Raw genomic sequence first — 22,306 nt, 5'->3', positions numbered from 1 at the left:
ATTTAACCTTGCTTTTATTGCTCTTATCTAATTTCCTAGACGAGTCATTTCTACACAAGCGATACAGTTGTTGCTATAGTGATATTGATTTGTTTCATTTCCCTGCACCGCAAAGTTCTTTCGCGAAGTGAGCGATGGATATCGCTAAAAAGAAAAAGCGGATTAAAAGAACAACAAGAAAAACAATAGCTGGTATTAAATTACCACCAATTGAGCGAATCGGTGACAGTGATATAAAAACTATCGTCGATGTTGATCCAAGCTTCTATTCCCTGGTGGAGGGTCGACCCATTAGACCCAACAACTCTATACACAAATACAAGCAAAACATAAAAGAAGTGGCAATGAAAAGGACCGTTCACGGTTTTCTTGTAGACGAAATTCTCAGAATAGACAAAGAAATTGAAATGGAAAGAACAATTTATGAAACGGCCTCGAAACATTTCGACGAGTATCAAAATAGTTTTGATAAGTTTTTAGCACATGACAATAATAAAACTATTGCTGTTATGAAGAAGTCCGATACAATGGCAAAGGATTTGGCAAATCAAACTGAGGAACAAAAAAAAGCTAACTTCGAATTGGCCACAATCAGATCAAAACTGCAATACATCGACGAGACATTATCAATTTTGCTGTCGTTCCAGACTTTCCTGTACAAAGCATCTCCTTATTTGTGGCAAGAAAAAAATAAAATAAAACTGGATGAAAATCGTACTGAAATCTGTTTGATGAATTCAAATATTTTTACGAAAGTTGATATTGATTTAGTAAAAGAAAGATTAAGCCAACTGCCGCCTCCCCAGTTGTATTTCGAGCAGCCTGATCAACTGCTCAAAGTGTTCGGGGCACTAGAGAAACAAAATCTGAATTATTTGCTTGTAACCGAAGAACTCACTGTGGAAAAAAATAAATTTCTGAAGGCGTTGGACAGTTTGAAGCTATTGTTAAAACAGGAATTAAGCTTCATAGAGGAAAAAGTAAGTATTATAATTTAGTTTAGTTTTAGTAGTTAAGTTTACCTACATAAGTACCTACCTAAGTAGCTACCTAATAATGAAGTATAACAAATTACGAAAATACAAACATTTTATTAATAATGGAACTTATTTACAGGTTAAGGAGACACTAGAGATAATTAAATTGAATGAAATAAGAGAAATTGAAGTCAAAGAGATTTTCTACAGGATTTTAGAAGAACGAATTCAATATTTAGTCTCATCTGAGATGGCGTTGCAAATTTTTAATTACGTTGAGTTTGCTTATGAACACTTGCTTGCACCAAATGAAACTGGTCTCAGTACATTGGAAATGGCTCTAGCTCTGGAAACAGAATACGACAACTTACAGTTGGATATATCTGCGTTCGATTTAAACCTTATAAAAGCAATAGAAAAAGAAACTTATGAAAATAGTGATAAGGAAGTAAAACAAGCCAAAGAAGCTGCCAAATTGCTCAGAGATGTGGATAAGTTGAGTAGAAGAATGAAGTCTTCCTTTGAACCTTCAAGAAAGCAGCTTCATTATTAATTAAAAATTAACTCCAGATTGCCAAAACATAACGCCGTGTTTTGTTTAACATAAAAAGTATTTTTAAGTGCAGTGAAAAATTTTACACTAAAAAGTTGTTAGCCGGAAATGTGTAAAAGCTGTGGATGAAAGTTTTCAACTATCAAAAAATCTTCTGACATTGACACTAAAAGCATACACGAGTTTTGTAAAACGATCTTTTAGATATTTTTAATTAATAATTACTTGTTATTAGTTATTTCTTTATAATGTCTTGTTTAGAGAAGAAACGTAAACCTATGGTGCCTTTGAAAACTTTAGATGTAATATTTCGACGGCGTTATGTACCAAACACACAATTTTATTTTGCCAATAGAAAACACGCCGTTACCCAAGAAATAACGAAAGCAAAACGAACTAGACCCTTTCAGGTTCCACGGTCGGAGAAATTATTATCGTACATAAAATATAGCGATCGCAAAGAAAAGCTATGTGCGAGGGAAAGATTAGCACAACCTCTACACCTGAAAGATAATTTGAGAATAGCAGCAACGAGGGACATTTCCAAGCGACTTTTTCTGGAAGAACCAGCCGACGATGTTCGAGCAGTGGTCGAAATTCATCCAGAATTTTATACGGTCATTGAAGGGCGCCCCTTGAGATGCTTTGACGACATAAAAGTTTATACAAACAACATTCGAAACTACGCCATGAATCGCCAACAAATTGGATACAGGCGCGATTTGGTATTAAAAATAGAGCAAAGCATGGTAGAAGAGTCGAAGCAAATTGATCAAATAGTTGAAAATCTAAAACAACACATAAAAAACTTTCAAAAATTCTTAACGGAGGACTATAAAAAAGCATGTGTGAAAGTGTCAAGAGCTGAACATGTTTACTCAGAATTAGTTGCAAAAAATTCGGAATTTCTCGGTTATGTATCGACATTATCGATTATGAATAATATTATATTCAAGTTGGATGCCATCAGAGGAATTTTGAAAATATATCGTAGATACTTAATATTTGTCGCTCCATTGCTATGGAGACAACAAAACGACGAGACTCTCAGAGGAAAAGTGCAGTCGATTCAATTTGAAGCCGGTGAATTTGCAACTGACAATGATTTGGTTGAAACTTTGGGAATCGATAAAATAATTGAAGCTGCGAAAGTCGAGTTCAAAAAACCACTACCTAACTGCATGTACTTTAAAAAACCAGATCAAATGATTTACATTTTCCGCACAATGGAACTGCAGAGCCGGGAATATTTAAAACAACTTGCTAAAACAGACGCTCCGTTCAGGATATTGCAGGAACGTATCAAACAATTGAAGCAAGCCACAAAACAAGAACTGGATTACTTTCAGTATTACATAGACAGCATACATAATGAGATCGCTCGGGAAACATACAATGAAAACCATTTACAGGATAAGTTTTTTCGTATATTGAATGAAAGCTTCTATGACAGTGTAGCTAGCCCTAGTACACTGAAACTGAAAATTTGTATAGAATACGTTTACGAGCAAGTATTTGGAAAATGTGAGGAGGGTCATCAAAGTATACAAGATCCTATGAAAATCTTGGAGGTTATGTACGAAGATTATAATTTGCGTCTTGATTCATTAGATTTCAAGATTGTGAACCAGGCTCGCAACGATTTCTTCGCTCAGGATTTGAAGATGATGAGGAATGCGTATAAAGCTCAGAGAGAATTAAGAGCGTTCAGAGAGATGACTAATGCCATGAATAAGGCATTCTTGCCCCCGGCGAAGTATAAACGGCCGGTGTTTAAAAAGTTTTTGGACAAGAAAAGCCGCATCGCACTGGTAGTTGCAGAAAGGAGGAAATCGCAAATGGAAAGTGGAGAGCGCCCTAGGGCCAGAAAATATAGATTAACACCCGAGGAGAGGGAGGGGCTCATGTTGTTTACCGAGTGGTGCGAAGGAATGCACCCGGGACCTTATTTACGAGAGTATTATACATTTGTAAAACCAGCTTTCGAATGGGTACCCCGCAAGTCTGTTATGCCTTAACATTGTTCTTGGTTTATTTTTAACTAAATTAAATTAAATGTTGTGCTGATCAATTGTTGTATTTTATTTTTCTTACTAACTAGCTTCTGTTAATCATCATTACGTAAGTACCTATACGAACTTATAGTATTATTTAAATCGATTAGTTTAGCACTCGACTTTTTGGATCGAATTCGAAGTAATGATTTGTAGTGATCATCAAATTGTTTTATTATCAATGATAGATAACGATTGTATAGATGGTATTTTGGCATTTCGCTGGATTCGTTATTGAGGATAATATTATATTATAGAAAACTATGTTATTAAAGGATCAAAATAGTAACGATCGCATTATAAATATTCATTATACTTAGTTTATGGTCTGTTCAATAATACGGAGTCAATGATACCTATACCTAGATAATTCACGAAATCTCGATGGCTTTACCAATGCATTTTTATTACTTTTTGCGGTCCCTTGATTGTACATTTATTTTGTAATTGGAATTTTTATTTGTTACACAATGGACAACGATGCCCAATCAGTTACTATTGCTATCCCGAAGCCTCGGGAGTGTGAAAAATCAGCTGATCGTCTCTATAAACAAGTGAAAATTAACACAATCTTGAAGCGGAGTATGGAAAAGCGCTGTAGAAGATACACAAACGAAGATTCATCTCGTAAATACTCGATCACTGGCGATAAACCATTGACGTTGAAACATTTTAAAAGAGATGAATTGTTGGTGCCTTTCAAAGTTTACACGAAGACGCAAGAACACGATAAGCATAAGCAAAAACTAGCAATAAAATATAACGAAAAATATAAGGTTATTAGAACTGATTTACAAAAGAGACTTCACGTTGAATACCCTCCTGACGACGTTAACGCTGTTACTGATGTCGATGAAGGATTTTTCAACTACGTGAATGGGCGATCCCTTAAAGATCGTGTTCCACTTTTTAAATCACTTAAATTTGCCCTCGCAGATCTAGTAAGAATAAAGCAAGAGATTGGTACAAGAAATGATGCAATCTTAAACATTGAGACAAACTGCAGAAATGAATTAAAAATGTACGATTTAAGCCTCAAGAGATTCACGGAGCAAGCTAAATGTTTCGATAACTTTATATCCGAAGATTATAGAAAATCAAAAGATTTTCTTGACGAATGGGATAAATTGAAAGTAAAACTCAATATAAAGATTTCAGAACTACAAAATGTAGCTGCTGAAGAATTCACAATAATATCTAGACTAATGGGATTAGACTATTTGTATGGTGTACAGCAAAAGTATGGAAGATTTTTGTATTATTTATCTCCACCTAGTTGGCGTTCAAAGAACAGAGAATTCGCGCAGTCCGTTGAAATCGAAGCCAAGGGTTTTGATTTAGGCTGTTCAAGCGAAGAAGAAACTTTCAAAGTTATATTCGACAAAATGCAGAGAGAATGCTTTAGTAATTTAGTGAAACCTGTTTTGTATTTCAAACATCCACACGATCTACTAAATATATTCGATGGAATCGAGAAACAGGAGTTGCATCATTTTACTTACGTGACCCATTTGGCCCCGCATAAAAAGATGCTTAAAGAAGGCATTGTGTGTTTAAAAGATATGATGAAACAAGAAAGTGCTTTAGTTGCAAGTTTTATAAAGCGAATTGAGACACTTCTTGAATTCAGTGCTGAAAGGTGTGTGCAATTAGAAACGAAGTTTTTTACCATACTCAATGGGTTGTTTTACGAAAGTGTCGGAGCGCCTGATGTTTTGAAACTGAACGTGCATCTTGAGTTCTGTTACGAAAGAATATATGCCGAGAAACCCATGAATTTGGATATAGTTACGATGGCTAGGGCAATAGAAAACTTTTATATGGATTATTCAAAGCGCTTGGAGGCCATTCATAGCAATGCAGTGAAGCGGGCTGTTGCTCAATGCATACAGACAGAACGTCGGAAAATGAATAAAGCGAGGCACGCTGCAAGAGAGCTACTTTCTTTTAATAGATTGGAACGAGACTTGATGCGCGCCCATGAACCTGTAACCCACGTCCAATCGTTTCTGCCGCCAATTAAAGGGGCTAAATTTCAAAGAAAGGTCAAAAGACAATATTCTACAGCACTTAAAATACATAATGAAGATCAGAAGCCTTTAGACGAGTCAGAAATCGAGTATCTCACACTCTTCACAGATTGGACTGAAGGGGACAATCCTGCTAAATATCTACATAGGCTAGAAGATGAAAACTAATTGTTTATACCTGAAAAAATGTAAATATAAAAACACATGTTATTATTGAAAACAGATTTTTATTTACGGGGAATTCATATGAAAAACATCTATCTATTTCCATAAAACATAATTATGCATATTGATATAATAAATGAACATATTAATTTTATGATAACAAAATGTACAATACTACTCATAAAAATGTTTGGTTTCATGGTATTGACGAGTAACTACTTGGAATTTACATATTTACAAAGTGAGTAATACAAACTCTGGTAAAAGCTTTATAATTTTATCGTTACAATTACAACGGCTTACAATTAACTATGTTATACCTGTAGGAGTAAATAAATAAATAGTTAAAATGATACTGGTATTAAGTCATCCTGATAAATTAATGTCCTGTCAGTATAAAACGCATTGACGATGTACTGGTAGTTATAAAGCATAAAAATCAAATCACTTTTGTTTCTTGTGGAAATCCTGTTTAAAAAGTAGACTCCAATATTGATACGAATAGTTACATCGAATGCATTTTACGACAAATCAGGGATCAAGATTCCAGATAGCTCAGTGTAATTGAAATATAAATCAGAAATTAGTAAATTAAATGCCCATTTAGTTTCATTAAATCAAATGCGCAGTGAAAAGTTTTAGGTACCTATAAGTACATTAAAACACATCGTGGACTAAGTAACTGTTTCTAGGGAATATTTACACTTATTATTTACATACGAAGAAGCCGTCCAAACACAAACATTAAAAGCCTCTTTAAAAAGTTATACATAGAACATCACAATAATTTAAATAATCTACAGACTAAATTGTCGTAAGTTGTTACTCAAGAAACATTTGGTATGGACGTTTAGAAGGGTTTAGTATAGCAGGATGAAGATAAGGGTATCAAGAGCAGGAAGTAGGGACCAGTGTTACCTATATCTAATCTACTTATTAGGTACGTACACATAGTCATTATAACTCGCAGTCCGCACGTTTAGCCAGCCAAAGGGATCGTTCATAAAGTGCATTCAACGTGCTTATGTTTAGCGCGAAGATTCCCAAAATCATTAAATGGTCCCACAGGATATTGTGGTCGACAAACTTAGCTGTGTTCTTGAACGTAACATTTTAAGCCAAGGTTTTGTCATTTAATAAACCTACTTTCCTGAAGACTGAGGTTTATCCATCCATTCCTTAAATTACGTCACTAATGGCTAGGTAACTTGAGGCTAATTTTCAAAGACATTACATGAAATAGCTACTTAGGTCTCTGGATTGTGTTTAGCATTCCTGTTTGGTATTTTGAAAGCTTATGAACATAAAAATAAAGTTCATAGTTCTGTTCGCACCAAGCCAGATGTTACTACCTAGTCAGCTAATGTTTGAAAGCTAGCCTCGTGTAGCCCGGCTATTACACAGTAAAATTACTTCAGCAACAACACATGGTTATGGAACAAATGTTATCTTATTATCTTCACCCTTCCCCTAGCTATTTTCAAAAGAAAATGACTAGTAGTTAAATTAGTTTTATCAAAATATTCATCTCCGTCAAAATGTTCAGTATAACTTGAGCAACATTATGATGGAATATTTTCATAAGACGTTATACATCTATAGTAAAAACAATTTTTGGTGTTTTAAACTCGAACGTAAAAACGTCCGCAACGTGAGCATTTTGAATACTTAACTCGCAAACCGTAATGAATTGGTCAAAGTTTTCGACCGTTATACGAAAGCGTAAGTCAGTTTATCTGACCCGTTTCTTCTGCAACTTAGCTAATTTTCTCCTCTTGAGTATCATCTCGTAAAGCGCTTCCAGGCCTTCGTGGAGGCCGTCGCCGGTGATGGCGCAGGCGGGCTGCACGTGCCACGCGTGCGCGTCGCGCGAGCCGTGCGGGGACGACACCAGCTCGTGTAAGCCCAGCAGCTTCTCCAGCTCCCGAGGCTCCTTCGCCCCCGGTAAGTCTTGCTTATTCGCCAGCACAAGTATCGGCACGCCGGTGTTGTCCGGCGACTTGGCCGTGCGAATCAGTTCCATTTTGGCCTCTTCCATCCTTTCGACGTCGACCGAGTCCAGGACGAAAATGATGCCGTCCGTGCATCTCGTGTAGGACTTCCAGAGCGGCCTGAGTTTCTCCTGGCCGCCGACGTCCCAAACTAGGAAGTTGACGCCCTTAGATTTCCCGATGGTGCCTTTAACTTTCTCGCAGTTGAAGCCTATCGTGGGGACGGTGTTGAGGTACTGGTCGAACTTGAGGCGGTAGAGCGCGGTGGTCTTGCCTGCGGAGTCGAGCCCCAGCATGACGACGTGCAGCGTGCCCTGGGCCGTGGGCAGCGCGTCCAGCAGGCTGGAGTTCTTGCCCATATTCGCTCCCATGCTGCGTGCGAGGCGGCTATCTGACACTGTCGTCGGACCGCACCATCACGAGCATTTGGCCCTTACCTGGAACGAACAAGAAACTAATGTTAATAATTTACGATTACATACAAGTTGTAAAAAGTTGTAAACGAATGACTCCCGCAGGCATTCAATGGAATATGACGAATATGAAATCATATTTTTAATGGAAAACGCTCTTATGATAATACTTTTGATTAATAACACTGAAATAAATTTACTGTGGGTGTTGTGTAACTTGTATAACTGTAGTTCCGGTGGTTTGTTTGATGTGTCATTATGAATTATTTTTTACGTATGAATATGCACATAAAAATATTGCATTGCAATTAATATAAGATGGAAATATCTTTCACAATCCAATTAATATAGCTTCTTTATATGATGAAAAGTATAAATGCCAGCATAGGTAGCTATTGCATCCCATTCTATTCTGGTTGCGACTGCATTGCGCCACAAGTCGTGGCCAAGACTCGTATTAATAGTCACTTGTAGAGATAATGCTGTTTATAAGTGGTCATCACAAACTGTGTTGCAGATGTGCCCATTACAACTTCCAAACATCTATCGATGCTTGTAATTTTAGAAGTTTTATTGATAGGTACTTATAAAATGAAGTTAACTGAGAAAGAATTACAAAGTGTTTTATTTTGTTTGTCTCAAATCCATTTATTATTTATACGATTATGTATAAGAGGTGCATTTTCACCAAACGTCTACCTAACTCGTTACCGAAGCTGACCTGCAGTTATGAAAGCTAACTTTATCGCTTCATCAAGACGCGCTCTACTCTGAAAGTGTAGAGTCAGGAAACACTAGACAAGCGCGAAGTTTATAAAAGTTAACGGTTCCCGGTGGGGAATGTGGGGGGAGGGGCGGTCTCAGACGAGACAAGATGTCGCCATCGCTCGCGCCCTTTAATAATTATTCGCGGCAGACGAGTCGACTACTTTTTGCACGGAGGCACCGGCCGGGTTGTTGCACAGAAGGGTTATCAAAAGCTTGTTGGAGGTGATACAAGAATTTAAGCATGATTGTGATAACTTTAGAAGACTAATAACTATATCATGATTCAGACGTATTGTGATTTAGACGAATCTGATCACTGTATTCATACAACACATCATATTAAATTAATTCATACAACTAAATGAAAGAAAATAGAGCAACGGAGTAAAACAGATCCCTTGTATTCAACAAAGCGTTGAAATGGAAATGAAACCTCGCGTACGTTTCAAAAATTAAATTCTACGAGCAACCTGGAAAAACTGTGAACAATTGCGAACTTTTCAGAGGTTGCCTGTTGGATTCGATTTAACTTTGGACATTGAAGTTTTGACATCCCTGCTGGCAAACTGCGCGGTACACCTTGCCTGGATAATTTTGATCTTCTGAACGCGGGCGATGACCCTGAGGCGATCGCGCGCAAATTGCACGACTCGTCGACAGTGTCAAGCGACCAGTCTGGACTTTGATGTGACAGTCGACATTTTTCAGCGAATAACAATACCTGGGAGTAACAAAGACGTGTTTTTCGACTCATTTGTAAGCTATAAGCTGCATGGTCAAGATAAATTGGTTGCACTTTGTGGACAGGTTGGCAAAGACTCGCACGAGTATTTTAACGATAGATCGCCCGGAGTCCTGCCAGCAGGACTTAAAGTACTTCCGGTAGGACGCAAAATTAAAAGATCACAGTTTCGTAAGTATACATTGTACAAATTTCAAATTTACACGAAAAAATAGAGTGTTTCTCTCTCTTTCACCCTATAGTGCCCAAGATCGAAAAACGCGACTAACCGTTAGTCGGAGCCCGATGGCGCACGAGTATACACGGGGGCAGCGCGTTCGCGCTCGCGCGACACATTTGACGCGCCGGGCGTGGAGTCGGCAACATTTTGGCGATAATATTATAATGAATGTGAAGTATTCCAGCCTAATCAAACATTTATAATTTATTTCTTGTTTTTGTTTTTAATTTGTAGTGTATTTGTAAGTGATAGGTGTAATTTCTAATACAAAGTGACGTACCAAAGTAATTAATTTAAAGTTCCTTATTATAGTTCCTATTAGTTAAGTTGAAAGAAGATAAACAAGTTTATAATATATTAAGAAAAGTAAAATACTGGTTAAACAAAATGATTCTACGACATGACTTTTTATTTAATAAACACTAACCAAGTTTTTACTACTCTGGTGAGGATTAGTTCAAATTTGAAGGTCACCGTACTGCTGGAAGGACCAGCAAGCAAACACGTACAAATTGCGTACTGCGGGCAGGACTTGCGATAATCTTCTGGCAGGACGTTTAGAACAAAAGACCAGTCCTTCCAGAAGAGCTTCCAGCAGGACAAAGCACCGGGCGATCTATCATTAATGGCTATACTTACAAGGTATGTGAAATGAAGTGTGTAGATGCTTCAGTTTTAAGGGATTTAAGTCATTTGTCTTTGAGAAAAAATTTTTCAAGCGTTTTGTATCTTGCAAAGTACCTTACTACCAAAATACATAGTAAGAAAATATTTTTTGAAATACGCGTGCTTTTCTCTATGTTACAGTGGCACAAGTCTATAACTTCAATGCTCATTGTGTTTTTGTTGTCCCTTGTTTGTATGGTAGTTTCGGCGTTCTCTTGCGCAGGCGCACAACAATGTCATGGCGAGATAATGTATTCGACCTGTGCTCTACTTTTACACTCTTTAGCTAGATGTCGTTGCTCTATGACGAATTTTCCTCTGCTAAGATTTTTGGGAGGCATGTAAAAGGTTTGCTTTATTGTTAAAAAAAAAGTACTCTAGTTAGTTATTAGGGTACTTTTCGTTTTGATCAAAGAAGTTTATAAAATTAGTTTTGTTGTAGGCAGTGTTTATAGTTTTTCACTAACTATTAACTTGTGGTAGCTCCGATTTCTTTAAGCACGTGTTGCTTAAGCTGCACTACGCATCGAAAGTTTTCTACCAAATTCGAGGTCGTATAAATCGCAAGTGGGGCTCGAATGTCGGTGGGACTGGGCCTTCGACCCGTCTCGAAAAACTAGTATTGCAACTTTTGGTTTTGTTCGGCCGACTTAAACTTTTCGTAGCTAACAATGAGAAATGCTAATGTGAGATTTGCTGTCCGTTATTATTATCTAACGACTTTTTTCGTCTTTAGAATAACAAGGTCAAAAATTGTAAGATGAGAATTTAATAAAAAGATGACATTTGAGATTTGCATGGATATTAACACCTCTATTAAATTAAATTAAGTAGGTAGATAGATTTCTCTGAATTTATTTATGGTAATTTTCCAAATGGTAACAGAACATATTTAAAGATTTCTGAAGATATCTTTCGTCTGTATTCTAATATTTCACATGAATATTTATCGCTTTTGCAAAATATCAGTCGACAGGGCAGGGTTAGTATGTCGACAGACCAATGACATACTTGTTATTGATAACTAAGTCACTGATAAGGATAATAAATGCGAATGACTGGTCAATGGCGTATGCAGATTTCATTTTATCTCAGATTTGTATGATGGCTATTAAATACTTTCAATGCAAAGTTGTTTAAGAATGTGTCAATTTACATCGAAAAATTACCTCTCAACATTCATTAAGGGGGTGCAGCGCCGACGAAAAATTACGATTTGCTAGCCGAGATAGCGGTGGCGCAACGAACTAACACGATCGCACACGAACTACTTTACAGAGTAGAGACAAAAGAGACTCAATACAGAGTAAAAACACGTATTTCACTAATTTTGCTTAACAAAACGTGAGTTATAATACTTTAATTAGGAAAAAGGAAGGATTTGATTTTTTGTTGGTATTGCTGCGAAAATTCTTACACAATAAAAATCTTAACTAATATTGATTCTTCTGATGAACAAAGGCGTTAAAAAAGTTTCGTAAAAGAGTATTTTTCCTAGACGTTCAATTCAAATAGGCTGTTAACGTAGCGTCTTTCCATTCTATACATGGCCAGAACGCAAGGGTGTGTAACTATTGGCTCCGTGCACGATTACAGCGCCAACTAGCGTCCACAACTTTGTGGGCTCTGTGACATTGACATTTAGGTCGTATATTTGTGAAAAAATATCGAAATGAAAAAATTACAAATATTTTCAACTAATAAATTGTTGTGATACCACGATTTGGGTGGAAAAAAGGTTTTGAAATCATTTTGGTCATTCAAATCAAATGAGGTAAGTCCAAAAAGTGTATTTAATTTTGATTGTGTCAGGGTTTGTTTACTTCATTTATAGTTGTAGTTTTACAGTAAAACAAAAAGAAAAAGCTACTTTAACGGTTTCATTATATAACAGTAAATATATTTAAATGTTTCTGTATCGCTAGTAATAAATTAAATATCGTTTTCAGATCGAAATGAGTATCGTTTTGAAGACCGGGTTTGTGAGAGTTACAATATCAAATTCCAACCACAAACCGTATTTAAAGGAAAGTTGTTGGTATTGGCTGGACAAGTCCGAGATGTAGAAGAATTAAGAACAAAACAAGGGCAGAGTTCAATAATTCACGCTCTCATCATAAGGCAAACATCTGTGCACAACAACTACTGTGACTCATTTTTGTACTACCACGTTGTATAGTTTAGTTATTTCCAAATTGTAAACGGCTATTAAAACAGCCCTATCGAAATACAGTCCACTCTTTTATTTAAGTTCCCAGTAGGACCCTTTTCATGCGATTAATTAATGATATTAAAATGTATTATGTAGAATCGCTTTGCCATTGACAGATACATCTGGGGGTCTAGACAAAGTGCAAATTATAATCGCAAACCAGTCGAAAAGCCCCATTTTTGTATGGAGTTTTGACGGATTCGATTTTCGATTCGATCAAAAAGTGCGTTTTGTCTAGGGGGGCTGATGACAGAGCTAACATTATTTCTACTTTTGACCACCATGAGCGCTGCGATAGATTATGTCCCCCCCACCTAGTACTTCGCACCCAGCGAATACACAAGAGTGTGTATTGCTTTTTAAAAATGTTATTTTTGAAGACAAGACTTCATAATGGTGCTAATGATTTCGCATATGCAAAGTAGTGTTATTGCAGTTCCTTTCTCGCAGCTGCATTAAAATCCTGCAGCATGAATACGTTTCAAGTCCAATTCCCAGATGTTCTTTAATGAAGTCATTAGCATAAATACTTAGTAACAATACCGTTTTGCATTTCGATTTTGCTGCTAGAGTCTAGACGGAATGCAAGCGAAACGCATCACCTGTTCGGATCACGAATTCACGATCTCGCGTCGTTACTCCGTAATAGCATGCAACAAGCTAGCATGCTATCAGATTGTGTATCAGGTGCCTCCCGGGTCACAGAGTCGAGAGAAAGCACTCTGATGGCGGCCCTTTACTTACTTTCTCCCTAGCCACGCCTAAACACGCTTTTACAAAACAAAATGCTTGTTGACAAACTTAGTTTTGTTCAATCCCTCTTAAGTTTCACGACGAGTCGACATCGATTTAGAACGCTTCTCGATTGTTTAAACGATCTTACTTAAAACGTCTAAAGTTGGGCGTTTCTCCAAATTGTAAAAGTTTTAGTTTGGAGTTAATCAATTTCGCTGTCTCAGAGTCTTGAGTGTTGATAGCACAGTCGATCGAAATTTGTCAAATGTTTAAGCTCTAATTCTGGGACGTGCATACGTTATTAAGTAGAGTCTGCTATGGCGTCTAAAACTTAAAACTTAGAGGTAATTTAATTTCTACCTAGAAATAAAATCAATGTCCGCAACTGCTCTAGCGAGAATTGGCAAAACATCCTATGATACGTCAGTTCGTTTTTCGAACTGTTGCTTCACTTTGTGGTGAGTTAAAACACGCATCAAAAAGCTATTATCTCCTACATGTTTTGTTCCCGATTAGTGTAAATTGATAAGTGATCGATTTACGCTGTTCCGAACGCAGTCCAGTTACGCAGTTCCGCTATCCAACCTGGTATGCGCGTGCGCCGTATACAGCGACCACCGGCAGACGAGCCTAGTTTGGCGGCAATGGTCGGCCATAACCCACTGCACCTTCCGCTGATTAATATGTTGACGGCGATCCGTGCTAAGTGCAATATCCTGGGGCTAGGTCGGCGCGTCTTCCGTAAAGCCATCGACAATTTGCAAAGAAACACTTTCGTGGCCTATTGGTTAGAGTTTAGGACTATAGTCCGTTCAATTCCTAATTGCGACTCAAAAAAGTGTACCTATTTGTTCTCAATTTCATTAGGAAATAACAAAAGAACACGTTTAGTAACCATGTCAGATATACCGGCCTATAGTCTGAAGTTCGTAGGCCGATATTAGTTATGTCTAGAAGAAGTAGAGAATGTAGAGTATTGATTGATTTATCAAAACTTTAATCACGTCGTGAAATGAAACGATACCTAAATAGAAACGCTTTATGAAAATTGATTTCACAAGTAGGCAGAGTCGTAAGCCATGCAAAACAGCTGTGCTCAGAGTAATGGTCAGCTGTGTGGTGGAGAGATCCACTATCGTGCACAGTTATACACTGTGTATAAAACGGTTAAAACATGTCCAAAGACAGCCTAGTAATGTTCCTTTACAACGGTCGTTTTCGCGGTAAGTAGGATCATTTGAATAGCTGTTAAGTCTAGTAGTTTTAAGCATGTATTGGGGTAACTAGACCTGGTTTCAAATAGTCGAGGATAGGTCTATTGATAAAAATATGCGGTGTGCACTACTAATTTAACTGCTAGGGCAATAATTATTTCCATCTGGCTAAATATGATAAACTTACTTATTACTTATTTATTCAAAAGCTAGTACTTAGTAACACTTTACAGATTATCAATGTTTAAATTTAAATCGTTAATAAATGCAAAGAAATATGAGCAGTTTTACTTTTTAACATGCATTTTAACTTAAATATTAGAGCTTTTGAGACAGAAATTAAACTCATTTCTTATTCACAATGTGCCTGAAATTTCAAGGCACATTACAAGTATAAGAGATGTGTGAATATTTTGAGAGATAATGGAAACAACGTAGAATGCAAATGAGCAGTTGCTTGTTTAAGGAATGTTTGTATACCTTTTTGCATACTCTTCTTTAATCATACTCGTTTAAGAGTCTTCGTCTCATCAATTCAATGTTCGAATGATCTCTCTACACTTTAAATGATATGGGATTATTAATACACAGCTGTATTCTTATAAGTGCATTGACTGACCGTAGTTTATACTTTATATGCATTTGAGTGTACATACCGGATAACAGTTAGGTCGTAAAGTGGTTTCTAATTTAGCAAGCGAGTACACGCGTATGTATAAAATGGTCAAAAGAAATAGTAGTCATTAAAGCGACCATATTAGCACGAAAGTGACGAAATATGAAACCGGTTTTTTGTAGTAAGTAACTGCAGTTTATTTTCATTGAGTATTTCGTTTATGAATAACTGATTATCAGATTTTGTTTTGACTATTTAAATGTCATAAGGAATAATAATTATAACTTACTCGAATAAACTCGATGTAGTCTTCTTTGCACCGAGTGGGCTCCTCGCTCCTCAGTATCAGTATAGTATACCTGAAAATAATAAATTAAAACATTAATACTCTGTTACTTTGTTCTCTCTATAATCTAAAAAGTGATAATACTATCTATTTCATTTGACATTTCAAACAGGATACTATTTTAACAGTTAAACATAAATAATATTTTAATGATCGAAATTGGCAGAATGTTTCATGTCATGTTTTATGCGACATTCAAAATTATTTTTGTGATAATGAAGTAAATAATTATTATTGTGATATGTGTGATTGAATGTTCACATTGTTTAGAAAATATTAGTATTTGTAACTAAGCTGCTATAATGGGCTATTCGGTTTTTATAGTTTAATTTTAATAATAGCAACATTTCATAGAAACAAAGAAACGTGCTGCAGTTAATTGTGCGCTCTATGACTTCCTAGATATTATCTTCCTGATATTTTAATGCTTTGGTAAATTAAATGCAGACATACGGATGCTAATTTCCGTCTCATCTTACTGGTAATGAGCATAGAGCCAAGGCATAGAGTTTTCTACTAATGTTCTCAGCCTTGGACATATTATTATGATAATAAGTTTTTGTAACGAATGTTTTGAATTAAAACCATCACTTTTATTACCCCATGGTTTTGCTTATTGCGTTATCCACTAAGTTAATCAATAAAGAAGGAAGAAATGTTGTTGATGTAGAGACAGGTTTTAATCTTTAAGTTAACTGATATAACCTAGTATTATGTTCGTACATCTTCAAATATGCCTTGAAAGGCACATTTAAGAAACTTGTCTCTACAAATGCCTATTACTCATGAAGAGGACATTATATTATGCATCTTATAATTAACATTACCCCGGATCGCTTCACGGGGCGCGGGCGGGCGCGGGCCACGGACGTCAATTTCCTCCTTCCGTACCCACGTCCTAATGGAAGATGTAGAGGGAACCCTTCTTCTGAATCGGTGAAGGCTGACAATTTCTACCAACACAGTGTCAGTACCAAAAATAAATAGACGCATGCCCATTCGCAAAACGTAAGAAATGCAGTCGATTTTTTGCCGCCACCACTTCTTGCAATGGATCTGAGAATTCCGGTAAATCAATTTAAAAATAAATATCAACCAATGATACAAATTACGACCGTACAAAATTTTGTTTTGCAGTAAACGTTGTTATCGAATCATGGCTTTGCGAAGATCACGACAATCTGTCAAAAACGAAAGTCGCCAGTAAAATTTTACGAGAAACGCAACAAACGATGAGATTTTATGTAGCAGAAACGTGGTTAAATAAACAATTACGTATATGCAGAGCTCAGAAATAATGCAAAGGTGCCATCGCTTACGTCTAGGGTGATGTTGAGCACGTAACAAATGCTACATGAATAAAGATAAGCCCATTTGCTCGTGAGATTTGTTCAAAGTTTCTTCCTGGCTTAAGACGGAAATATTGTGGCTTTTTACCGCGCTGAACGGCTTAACCCATAACAATAATTCAAATTAATAATTAAAATTAATGGGTTAACAATAATTCAAAGATTATACGCCAGTAGCATTACCATTATACATTCGTAGGCAGGTTCTCTGAATAGAAATTAAAAAACAATTACTCTCAGAAGCTCCGTTACTCACGCGTTCTTTCAACGAGTACGTTATATTTACTAATGGTCCGTTACCCGTTACAAGATGTACCTATTTATTGACGAACTACGAAACACTTGGTAAAAAGTAGCAGTAATTTTGCGTTACATATCCAATGCAAATATATCGAGAGAGCCAACGAGGCCGCGTCCGACGTTCAATGGCATAGTTAACGGATTCCATTTCGTTTTCCACTAGCACTTGACGCAGGGTAATGATGTACCGCGCCGATCGTATCGATAAATAAATCATAGTGATTTCCAGCGAAGTCACTGTTTATCGCGTAAATCAATGTTGAATTAAACTAGATTATATGGTTATAAAGATAAACGGTAAAAGAGAGCGTACTAATGTTGGGGCCTTGTGAAGAGATAATCCAATAATTTGATTATGATAAGTTAAGTAGTGTCTATTTCAATTATTTTTATAAAAATTCAATTTTAGAAAATAGTATCCCGCATATTATGTACCTCATGCAACATCTTACAATGTTATAACCTAGGAAAAAGTGGTTCGTTTCTTTTTTTACCAGTATCGTACAGCTCTAGCGGAGTGCGTGGAGAATCCGCGTAAAAACCGTGGACGCGGACCATCCGCGGCAATTAACCGCACGTGGCTTCGCCGCGCTATTTTCAGCGCACTCTCTGTTTTGCTTTTATTCTTTGGAGGCTGCCCGTAAATTAATTTCCCAACGTTCACTTTTTGCAGCTGAAGTTTTATTTAATTTCGGAATGTTATAGAGACTGAGGCTGCTTAATGGAATTTATTAAAAATAAAGGCCGTTACAATTTTTTTACGGAAGATAACATTTTTTGCAGGCTCACTTTATGAAATAATTAAATTACAGCTAAGCATGGTACGCTTAATATTATAGTTCATAGGTCATAATAATAATTATGGTAATTTTTATTGGCGGTACGAAGTTCGCTGGGACAGCTAGTAGTAGGATACTCGTTGCTACCTTCAGTAATATTGTTCAAATTGATGTAACTGTCCTATAATGTAAAGATACTAAAGATCTACAGCGATTGGATGCAGCTGGCGCGTATTTTCCAACTGCAACAGTTACGACTTTATCCCCTATGCTCTCACTGAGCCGAGCCTTAATATGTTCGCTTACGTCACGCTCTTATTGCTTGATCCATGTGCCGATATTACTTACTTTGTTGAAGTATCCATCGATCTAAGTACCTATTATCTACCTACATGTAGGCAGAAGCGTAAGTTTGTAACGGTATTATGAGTGCCTTTCTGAAAAGTAATATGATACTGGCGTTCACATTAAACAATAGAAAAATATGCTTCAATAAATAAGACAGAGATTTTTATCTTCTACTCTACACACATAATTTATTTTAACTGCTAAATCCTTTTAGTATCTTCGTCAGGAACTCTAACCATTATGATAGGCATTGTCAATCTTACTTATTGTTGTGAATTTATTAAGTTGATACATCATCGTAGCGTACAATTCCAGAACTGTCGACGGGAAGCAATCATTTGCTGAGCCAGTCTGGATTGTATGCTAATACGCCATCTCTATTGACGATGAACGTGGGACAGACAGACAGACGCTACAGTATCCAACTGGCATGCATAAATATTTAGCTTCAATCAGGCTCTCTTTATTTATGTACTTTTAACCCGAATTCGGAGAGAATCTGGTTGGAACTGACTTGATGTTCGCCATTGACAGCTATTGGAAAGCGCTCATTCATTCCAAACAATCCAAAGGCATAACACTCACTAGTTCGATACTTCGATTCATTCGAGTCAAATGTACGTCAGAGAAGGAATTTAGGAAACCAAATTGAAAGTATGCTGACATTTTAAAGATCATCTGATTAAATCTGGATAGCTGATAAAATCATCGTCGATTCATTGCTAAACATGTAGGCCTCTTCCAATGTAGATACACAAGACCAATCTTCAAAAAGCGGGCGCCTTAAAATCATAAAATCTTCTAGGTTAGGTAAACTTTTTACTACTGAATTTAAGTGGCTATTTTCTGATAAAATCAGTAGCTAACACAACATAAATATTGTCGCGGAGCAACCAGCGTGATGGAAATATCGTAACGACCTGAGATCAAAGGGTATTTGGGTCAATCCGTACCAATGCCACAATCTGTTTGATCCGAAATGAAGGAGCCCTTGTTCATGAGCAGAATTCCCTGGAAACGGTTACTGGCTGTGTAATTAAATGGACACAGAAATAGTGATGTTGCGTTGCCATGCCTTTGTAATTTTTACTTTTCTGAGTGCTTTGTTCGCTCGTAAAACCCGTGTAAGTACCTACCTCGCGTTATATGCGTTTACCTATAGGCTATATTTTCATAATTTCGTAACGATCTATGTCCTGAATTGTTGGTGACTGTTGCTTCGTACATTAGTGAGATGATAATTCATCGTCCACTGAAGACGTCGTGAGATTTCTTATGCAATAACTTGTGTAGAGCTCGAGCAGTTCGTACTAACTGCAATCATTCCTTAAGAAATCCTATCGAAGCTGACCTATTGCTTGCGTCACGTCTAGGGAAGTCATAATGTATTATGCCATGTACTACAGACGACGGCACATCAAGCTTTACACTGTAGCTTATTTATGTAGTTGTAACAGGCGCTATTTTGCAACGAAAATGTAGAGTCTGATGTGCTGTTGACTGTAGATACGTCTTGCACCACCACTGTTGCTGATGGGATAGAATCTCTCTAATTTAAGATTTTTACATTTGATCACAGTTAGGTAGGAGATAGAGGAGCAAATCTCAGATAAAATCGCTTTTCCGAACATTTCTAGGCTACGATTTCCTGCCGTAATGTCACACTTACATCACATCACTCATTAAATGTGACATAAGGGGTATAGCATGAACAAAATAAAATAAAAAATGAGCGAGAAGTGAAGATAATCTTTCTAACATTATGATGAATACATCGATCGATTTTCCTTATTTTCAGTGAACACTAGACTATTATTTTATTCATGTTTACAAATTCAGGCTTGAGAGACCCCACTGTGGTCCAGTTTACTTTATTTTATTCACAAAAAAAAGGTACTTACCTAATCCTACCCTATTATTGCTGCTCACAGAAAACCTTCTTGAAACCCTGATCGTAAAGGGTAAAGAGAAAAAGGTAAACACAGTTCTTTGTCTCCAAAAATATTCAATGTTTGTTTAGCGAATATAGATTTTATATGAGACGAGTGAGTGAGAGTAATGTTTACATTGATTTCTTTACATAATGCATATATATTTTTGTCATTCTAAATAAAAATGATAAGTATTTGTGTCTTCTAGGCTTGCGATTCACAAAATAACAGTTACTTAAGTGTTTATTTTTTATGAGTTAAATAACAAATCAAATTATAACTTTAATTCAAAATTAATAAATAGAGCTTGAAACTATTACGGCATTTCATTGTTGCCCTGACTCCCAAGCTATAAAATAATCTGTAATTCAGGACACATAAATACCTAGTAGGTACAATAATGACAATGAAATAGATATTGATCGTGATTTTTCGGTTTTCCTTAACGTCGATCTATCAACTTATATTAACGACAAACTATTGAAGGTATCTATTACCACCTACGGACTTGGTAAATAGTTCTTGTTCGTCCGTTGAAGTTCGAACAGAGGTGATTACGTCTGGCAGTCGTTACTCCGTGACTGACGCACGCGGTTTTTTGTGAGCATCAGCAATTTTAGATTTGCTTCTCCAATTTAATTTCGGAGTTGTAACGCGAACATCAGAAAACTTAATGAGCAAATAAACATGCGCACGCCATTATGCCGGATAATAATACACCAATCTCGAAGTTATTGACTCGAAAAGCTTAATACCATATCAATTTTCTGCACGGTTTTTCAACAACAAGTTTAATGGACGTGAAGGTATTTCTTACTTGTTTTATGTAGTCTAAAAGTAGAAGAAATCTTTAAGTATAATCTGTAATGACTTTGTAAAGATAAAAAGTAGTTAATGAGGTTTGTACAAACTGGTATGATAACAGGAAGTTCTAGTCACGTTAGTAACCTGCTCGTTTAGATAAATAAACAGGCTTGACCATCTTGTTCATATTTGGTAGTAAATAAACTTGATAAAGGAAATCGTGGTTAATACAAAGTGAAAATGACACAAGAAAGATGATAAAGGTAACTCGCAGCATGGTGTCGAATAATAAATCGTTTGTGGCAAAGACAGATTGCGTTGCGCCATATGCTTTGTATCCGTATATTGTTTCAGGCACAATTAAAACGATGCCATTTTTTGCCAAAAAAGTTATTACTGTCTCCGATGATAAAAATTTGATAAATCTAATTTATTTTTGTTTGGAATAGCTTTCGTACAATTAACAATGACAGATGACAATAGAGATGGTATCCGACTGTTGATAAACTGGGTATTATTTATTGGTATTCAGATTAGCTATTCTAAATGGCACTGTTGTTTTATTTTATGGATTTAGGTAAGCAAGGATTAAGGACACTTAATTTGCTTATTACTTGTATTCAATTACACCATGTTACATTTAAATTAATTGCAGTTAAAAACTGAAACAATCATTTGGCTTGAAATACCTTTTTGCTTTGCAAACTTGGCTGACACACAGTCGTGCGTCTGGATGTGTTTTCGATAAATCTGATTCATCGGATCTTACGTAACTGCATTATTATCTTTCACTAATTCTTTACGAAAGTCAAAATAACAATTGCCTAAATAAACAACCAAATAAATGAAAGCGAAAATAAATGAATTGCATTACTGTTTAATTAAGTAGTTCCGACATACAGTTTCATTACTGAAAGCAATAAATGTTTACACAGTGAAAAAAACTTATGCGTGCAGACGATACGATGTATCACAAAAAGAGGTGGGCGTCTGCCAAAAAGTTATCTTTGAATGCTGAGTTTCAGATATTTATCGTACATTTTATCATATTTATGTTCATTTTATCGTTTCTTTGTTTGGCATTTTTGATACA

The 22,306-nt window shown here is 36.3% G+C and overlaps 4 protein-coding genes across 6 annotated transcripts in view; 3 read left to right on the top strand and 1 right to left on the bottom strand.

Moving 5' to 3' along the window:
• The first annotated feature begins 134 nt into the window (after positions 1 to 134).
• On the top strand, positions 135 to 1,566 carry LOC114350034 (uncharacterized). The gene is made up of 2 exons (XM_028300664.1): positions 135 to 980; positions 1,117 to 1,566. The coding sequence occupies exons 1-2, from the start codon at positions 135 to 137 to the stop codon at positions 1,528 to 1,530; spliced, it is 1,260 nt and encodes a 419-aa protein (XP_028156465.1). The 3' UTR covers positions 1,531 to 1,566.
• A 33-nt stretch (positions 1,567 to 1,599) lies between these two features.
• On the top strand, positions 1,600 to 3,601 carry LOC114350027 (uncharacterized). Its single transcript, XM_028300651.1, has one exon. The coding sequence runs from the start codon at positions 1,779 to 1,781 to the stop codon at positions 3,546 to 3,548; it is 1,770 nt and encodes a 589-aa protein (XP_028156452.1). The 5' UTR covers positions 1,600 to 1,778; the 3' UTR covers positions 3,549 to 3,601.
• Positions 3,602 to 4,020: 419 nt separating this feature from the next.
• LOC114349972 (uncharacterized) lies at positions 4,021 to 5,782 on the top strand. Its single transcript, XM_028300589.1, has one exon. It carries the CDS (start codon positions 4,055 to 4,057, stop codon positions 5,780 to 5,782), a length of 1,728 nt encoding a protein of 575 aa, XP_028156390.1. The 5' UTR covers positions 4,021 to 4,054.
• Positions 5,783 to 5,990: 208 nt separating this feature from the next.
• The window catches only part of Arl4 (ADP ribosylation factor-like 4), a 60,324-nt gene continuing 44,008 nt past the window's right edge, over positions 5,991 to 22,306 (bottom strand). For 2 of the 3 annotated variants that reach the window (XM_028300607.1, XM_028300613.1), the window contains exons 3-4: positions 15,646 to 15,715; positions 5,991 to 8,207 (exon numbers count right to left, since the gene is read on the bottom strand). In XM_028300607.1, the coding sequence (XP_028156408.1) occupies positions 7,512 to 8,141 (630 nt within the window). In that variant the 5' untranslated portion in view covers positions 8,142 to 8,207; positions 15,646 to 15,715 and the 3' untranslated portion in view covers positions 5,991 to 7,511. The remainder of the gene's footprint in view (positions 8,208 to 15,645; positions 15,716 to 22,306) is intronic. The other variant, XM_028300620.1, reaches the window with a different exon arrangement.

The sequence above is a fragment of the Ostrinia furnacalis genome, unplaced genomic scaffold (genome assembly GCF_004193835.3).
Source record: "Ostrinia furnacalis isolate ACB-3 unplaced genomic scaffold, ASM419383v2 OfSCF0073, whole genome shotgun sequence".
Taxonomy (NCBI): domain Eukaryota; kingdom Metazoa; phylum Arthropoda; class Insecta; order Lepidoptera; family Crambidae; genus Ostrinia; species Ostrinia furnacalis.
This window is presented reverse-complemented; position numbering and strand designations above follow the sequence as displayed.